The sequence below is a fragment of the Lolium rigidum genome, chromosome 4 (genome assembly GCF_022539505.1).
Source record: "Lolium rigidum isolate FL_2022 chromosome 4, APGP_CSIRO_Lrig_0.1, whole genome shotgun sequence".
In the NCBI taxonomy this organism is placed as follows: Eukaryota; Viridiplantae; Streptophyta; class Magnoliopsida; order Poales; family Poaceae; genus Lolium; species Lolium rigidum.
Window position 1 is genome coordinate 31004296 of NC_061511.1, and position 6586 is coordinate 31010881.

The 6586-nt window shown below is 45.1% G+C and overlaps 1 protein-coding gene across 1 annotated transcript; it reads left to right on the forward strand.

Annotated features, from left to right (window-relative positions):
* Positions 1-2557: 2557 nt before the first annotated feature.
* On the forward strand, positions 2558-4550 carry LOC124708795 (MDIS1-interacting receptor like kinase 2-like). The gene is made up of 2 exons (XM_047240458.1): positions 2558-3836; positions 3940-4550. Exons 1-2 carry the CDS (start codon positions 3041-3043, stop codon positions 4311-4313), a joined length of 1170 nt encoding a protein of 389 aa, XP_047096414.1. The 5' UTR covers positions 2558-3040; the 3' UTR covers positions 4314-4550.
* The last annotated feature ends 2036 nt before the right edge of the window (positions 4551-6586 follow it).

A 6586-nucleotide genomic window follows, 5' to 3' on the forward strand; every position in this document is an offset into this window, starting at 1 on the left:
GGGGCCCACCCCATAGGGTGGCGCGGGCCCCTCCTTGGCCACGCCGCCCTATGGTGGCGGCTCCTCGTGGCCCCACTTCGTATCCTCTTCGGTCTTCTGGAAACTCCGTGGAAAAATAAGACCGTGGACTTTTGTTTCGTCCAATTCCGAGAATATTTCCTGTGTAGGATTTCTGAAACCAAAAACAGCAGAAAACAGGAATTGGCGCTTCGGCATCTTGTTAATAGGTTAGTGCCGGAAAATGCATCAAAACATCATAAAGTGTGAACAAAACATGTAGGTATTGTCATAAAACTAGCATGGAACATAAGAAATTATAGATACGTTGGAGACGTATCAAGAAATTATTCTGCCAGAGAAACGTATAACCTCCTCTGCCTGGGTCAGGTGGGGTTTGATATGGCTGAGCCGATCTGGAGATCACATGCGCCTCTCAAGTGTAAAATCTGCGCCTGTCTTGCTCTGAACTACATGCTATGGACTTCGGACAGAAGACAGAGGCATGGGCTTCAGACTTCGACGGATGCTTGCGCGGTTTGTTTACAGGATGTGGACTGTCTAGACCATGTTCTTGTGCAATGTAGCTTTGCTAAGCAGGTCTGGTTTGGGTGTCTGAGGAGGGCTCGTCTGCGGTTGCAGGAGCCACAAGGAGATGCGAATTGGGAGCATTGGTGGAGTGACACAAGCGGGCAGGTCATAAAAAGTGACAGAAGAAGATTTGATACACTCGTCATTCTGACAGCATGGATGATTTGGAAGCAGCGAAACGCGCGGGTGTTTGGCAATGACAGGGACAGATGCAACGAGGCCCAGCTGATCGATCGCATCCATGATGAGTTCAAGATTTGGGAGAGAGTGAGGAGGTGGAGGAGGTGGAGGTGAGGAGGGAGAGAGGTTAGATAGAGAGTAGGCTTAGGAGTTTGGTGGAGTGTGTGGGTGTTGGCTAAATTGGTTGCTCACAACCGATTTTAGCTCTTATATATGATTCTCTGTTCTTCTATAAAAATATTGCACGCAATTTGCGTGCTCTCGAAAAAAAAGGCAGAATGTAACAAGGTCTTGCACGGCGGTCCTTCGTGGAATGCTCCACTATCTGGCCAAGCATGGGCTGCACAGTCATTTTCTTTGTAACAATCAACGATATCAATCGTACTATATATCCATGTATGCAATGTATGTGTGCTTTGGAGCCTCACCTACATCAGACCTGCACACTATGAACCTTCTGCTAGCCTTGGGGCAGCTGCTTTTTCTGCTTGCCTTGCCACACTTTTCTTGTGCCTCAAATTTTACGCAGTCGCCGGCAGGCTGAGGCACTTCTCAAGTGGAAATCTGGCCTACTCGATAGAGGGAGCTATTGTCTGGACTCATGGACAAAGGAAACCAGTCCATGTAGCTGGAGTATGGTTGCCTGCAGCACCACGATGCCTCGTCGCCGCTACCATGGTGATCGTGTCCTAGTTGTGTCAGAAATTTCGCTTGAGTCGCGTGACCTGAATGGGACGTTGGACAAGCTCGACTTTGCGGACTTCCCCCATCTTCTGCACCTGGACCTCAGTCACAACTCTCTCTCAGGCACAATTCCGTCATCCATTGGGGGTCTCTCCAAGCTCTTGTTCTTGGATCTATCCTACAACGACCTCAATGGATCTATCCCACGATCCATAGGTAACTTTAGAAACAGATCTTTCTCGATCTAGTATCATGCAATTCACACATGTTGTACATGTCTATTTTATAATTGATTTGTAGATGATTTAAAGATGCTCAGCTTAAGTTGCAACAAATTTGCTTGACTCCGTACCTCCAATGTTTTTTTCAAAATTTGACCACATTAAATTGTGCAGACAATAAGTGAAACAACTTTGTCTCTGCACTATTTAAAGAGGATTTTTTTGCAGGATTGCCTCATCTTGCCCATCTCGACCTCAGTAACAACACCATCCCTGGCCGAATCCCATCAAACATTGGTGCTCTTACAAAGCTCGAATACTTGGATCTATCCTTTAATCTTCTTGATGGATCTATCCAACCATTTATAGGTAATTTGAGATCTGATCTCTCTGGATACGTCATGCAATTCACACAAGTAGTACACATCTCTACTGCAATTGGCTTAGTAGTAGATACTTTAAACATGCTCAGCTTAAGTTGCAACAACTTTGGTTTGCTCGGTAACACCAAATTTGCAAAATCTGAACACATTAAATTGTGTAGAAATTAATTATAGAACTTATTTGGCCATTTTATCTTTCAGCATAACTTAAAGATGATCAATTTTGCAGGCTTGCCTCATCTTTCTCATCTCTTCCTCTATGGCAATGCTCTCTCAGGCCGAATCCCATCAAATATTGGTGCTCTTGCCAAGCTCAAATACTTGGACCTATCGTTTAATCTTCTTGATGGATCTATCCCACCATCTATAGGTAATTGTACAAAACTAACCTCCATCGATATCTCTCACAATCAAATAAAGGGGCCTGTCCCAGCATCCATAGGTAATTGTACACTAATAACCTCCCTCAATCTCTCTCGGAATCAAATAATTGGATCTGTCCCAGCATCCATTGGTAATTGTACACGAATATCCTCCCTCAATCTCTCTCACAATCAAATAAATGGTTCCATTCCTTCAACCTTCTCGAAAATGATCTTTCTAACAACACTTGCACTTGAGTCCAATCAGCTTAATGGCATACTACCACCAGGGTTAGGATCTCTTGTTCTTCTCTCACGTCTGCACCTAAGTAGCAATCAATTTTCAGGAGGCATTCCACCTGAGATAGGACACTGTCACTCTTTATTGTCGATACTCATATCAGATAACTTACTGACAGGGGAAATACCACAAGAACTTGGGCATCTTACCGGCCTATATGAGCTGGATTTGAGTAGAAATAGTCTAAGTGGTGCTATCCCAGTGAATCTTTCTACGCTATACAATCTGCACAACCTGAATTTATCATATAACAGTTTGACTGGCAGAGTTTGGTATACATCTATCCCTGCATAAGTGACCACTCTTTCACTTGACCATAATATGGCTTTATGCGGCGAGTCCCAATATAACTTGACTCCATGTGAATCACCAAAGCTTGGCAGCAAACAAGAAAGCATTAAACGCCCAAATTTGATGTTACTTCTTGCTTTTGTTACACCCTTTTCATTCGGTTTCCTCATAATAGCAAGCATCGTGGTTGTTTGCCGGAGAAGAAAATCAATAAAAAGTAGTAGCAAAAGCAAGTCTGGAGATATACTTTCCATATGGAACTTCGATGGGAAGATCGCATTCGAAGACATAATCAGTGCAACAGAAGATTTCAATGAGAAATACTGCATTGGCATTGGGGGATATGGATCTGTCTTCAAGGTTGAGCTTGACAGCGGGGTTATCTTTGCTGTCAAGCTCCTCCACTTAATGGAAGAATACAGTGACGAGGGAACATTTCATGCCGAGATTGAAGTGCTGACCAAAATCAGGCACCGATGCATAGTCAAACTGTATGGCTTCTGTTCCCATTCCTACTGCAAATTCCTTGTTTATGATCTTATCGAGAGGGGAAGCTTATCATCCATTCTGCACGACCAAGAGCTAGCAAAGGAGCTGGATTGGCCTAGGAGAGTTGCTGTCGTCAGGGACGTAGCTCAAGCTCTCGCCTACTTGCACCATGATTGTGATGATCGGATCGTTCACCGCGACATAAGAAGCAGTAATATTCTTCTGGACCTCGATTACAAAGCTTATGTCTCGGACTTCGGCATGGCGAGGAAGCTCAAGAACGGTTACTCAAGCTGGAGCACTATCTTTGCAGGTACATGTGGCTACATAGCCCCAGGTACGTATGCGGGCTTAATCCATTCTGCTACTTTAACTAATATGAAAAACTGATTCATAACAGAGAAATATATATAGCTGATTATTTTTGTTTCCTATCACAGAATTATCATCCACTATGGTGTTAACTGAGAAGTGCGACGTGTACAGCTTCGGCGTGGTTGCGCTGGAGGTTGTTATTGGAAAGCACCCAGGTGATCTACTCCTCCCGTTCTTTTGCCGAACAGAGAAGCCGGCAAAGCTCAAGGACATCCTGGATCAACGCATTGCAGCACCGTTGAGCATCGATGAAGAGAAGGCTATCATTTTGGTTGCTCTGTTGGCTTTTGCTTGCCTGCAAGTCAACCCGAAAGTCCGGCCGACAATGCAGCATGTATATCAAGCGCTCTCAAATAGAAGCCACATAGCGCTCAGGCCCCTTCATGAAATCAGGCTGCAAGATTTGCATGATTACTGTGGCAGCATAAAGAGTATCTGAAGCTGTATATATGATCTCCTGGGTTGGCAGTTTTATATTCGCCCTCAAAATTTGTATCACATTTCCATATTTGTGAGTATAGAATGATGAACAATAAGGAAAACACCTTTGAACGTCGATTCAATGTATTTTTCACGATTGGATACAAAAATAAACGTCCCCTTTATGTCTATATCTTCATTCAGTTGAAGCAGGTGTAAGTGGGATCACATATTTTCCTGCTGGTCTTGTTTTGAATTGTTAAAACTGAGCTCATGAATCTATTTTTAGCAGAGGAATCTTATAAAAAACAAAGCTGATGGCTTTTAAGTTGTGCGGAGCCCATGTAACGTGTGCATTGCCAATTAAGAAATGAACTAAGGATCGACCAGTCTTCGATCAGAGATATGTACTCAGCTTGTATTCTCTTTATTTATTTTAATTTAACACGAATCAGCATGTACATATTTATACGTAGATTATGTAAGATGTAGGCGTGACAAATTGGCAGCGGCGCACGGTCGACGGGGACAGAGCGAGGCGATTATTCAACCGTAGGTTACATGGTTTGTCACTGATCATGTGCTCTTGTTTTCTTGGCCTTCTCCGCGTCCGTGCGCCCATCCGTGCTCCATGCCGACAATAAGTTCTTGACTTCCAATTACTCCATCTTTTAAGCTTTGGGAATTTACATGCCCCAAAAATCAAAGACACCGATCGTAGTACTCAGCCATCTATAAATACACACATCACTAAGCTGGGCAGCACCTCAGTTGCCGTTTCAAGCTTCCCTCTCTCGGATTTTCCTCGCCAAGAGTAAATCACGCAGCTGAGTTTTATGAACGGTATCTGTGATTTTTCACAGGTGTCCATACATACCGGAGAATATTTATACTCCCTCGGTCACACCAAAAACAACTCAACTTTATCAAATTTTAGATGTATTTAGACACTATATAGTAGGTAGCATCTAAATTTTGACAAAATTGAGACAGTTTTGGTGGGACGAAGGGAGTAGATGATTCGAAGAGTTTTTTTAGGACTTACACAGTGTTACATTTTGAAGAATTGAAACATCCTTTATTTCTCGCAATGAACTACGTGGTGAGAAGGGGGAGGGAGCCACCATGCTAGACATAGTGGCCTCATTGCAGCAGGGGGAGGTAGCAGACGTTCGATATAGAAAAGGGTCTAGGGCCTAGGACCAATCCGACAAAATTAATTGATTGGATGTCGAGCGTAAAGAGAAACTTTGGATGATTGGGAAAAGTACTCTAATTTTCTTAATGTATTGGTATTTCCTTCCGAGAAACTTGATGCGCCGCTCGGTTAAGTATGACATTGATTATCCAGTAAAAAATAAAGGAAAAATTACAGGATGAATTAACAACATTCTCGTATTCAACAACAAGCTATTAAACATGAAAAACACGCATATTGTCCACAATATATCTTGAGCCATGAACATGACATCATTAAAACCTTTTCTTTGTCTTCATCACGTTCCGGTAAGTACCTCGAGGAGTGAAGAATCGTCGCCGTCGAGGTCTTCGTCCACCGCACCAAAACCGCAAGGTCTCAAACCCGTTTTTCGCGGCATCGGCGGCCTGACGCGAGAGGCGAGACCAGTGTTCCTTGGTGCTTAAGCCGGCGAGGTAGTTGGCGACCCTGTTGGATGCGGCCTTGAATCTCTGGTACCAGATCGACTGGGCACGCTGGGTTTCCCGGATGGCTTCGACGTGCTCGTCCTGGGACCGCTCCCAACAGTTGGCCTTGACCCTCTTCTCCGTGTAGTACGCGTCCGCCGGCGCGTCCTCGGCCGCCCTCTTCTTCGTCTCCGGCGTCTTATGCTGCTGGACAACTCCGTCGCCGGCCATGAATCTGTCCCAGTCTGACTGGGCCATCTCCGTGGTGGGGATCCCGTTTTTCTTGTTCCTAGAAATATGGTGGAGGCTATATATATCTTTCCTATATATTTGTGTGTTTGAACCGTCATCCAAACTCGATCGGAATGCAATCAGACTCCGAGTCGAACACGACGCCGCGACCACCGATTCCTTATAAGTATCTGCGCTGTGTCCCGGTCTCCCAATCCCATCGATTCATCCGCAGGGCAAGACGAGCTCACTGCGCGCCTTACCATGAACCAGATGGACCAGTGGGGGAACTGCCCGGGCTGCGCCGGCGCGACGGTGGTGGTCGTCAACCACACCACAGGCGACACCGTCTGCACCGCGTGCGCGTTCGTCCTCGAAGCGCGCTACATCACCGACGAGCGGCCCGAGTCGCCGCCA

Bases quoted from the DNA above. Each gene is read 5' to 3' on its own strand.
- LOC124708795 (XM_047240458.1), top strand. From the start codon at position 3,041: ATGGCTTTATGCGGCGAGTCCCAATATAACTTGACTCCATGTGAATCA. The intron at 3,837-3,939 runs GTACGTATGCGG...TTCCTATCACAG, and splicing joins ATGTGGCTACATAGCCCCAG to AATTATCATCCACTATGGTG.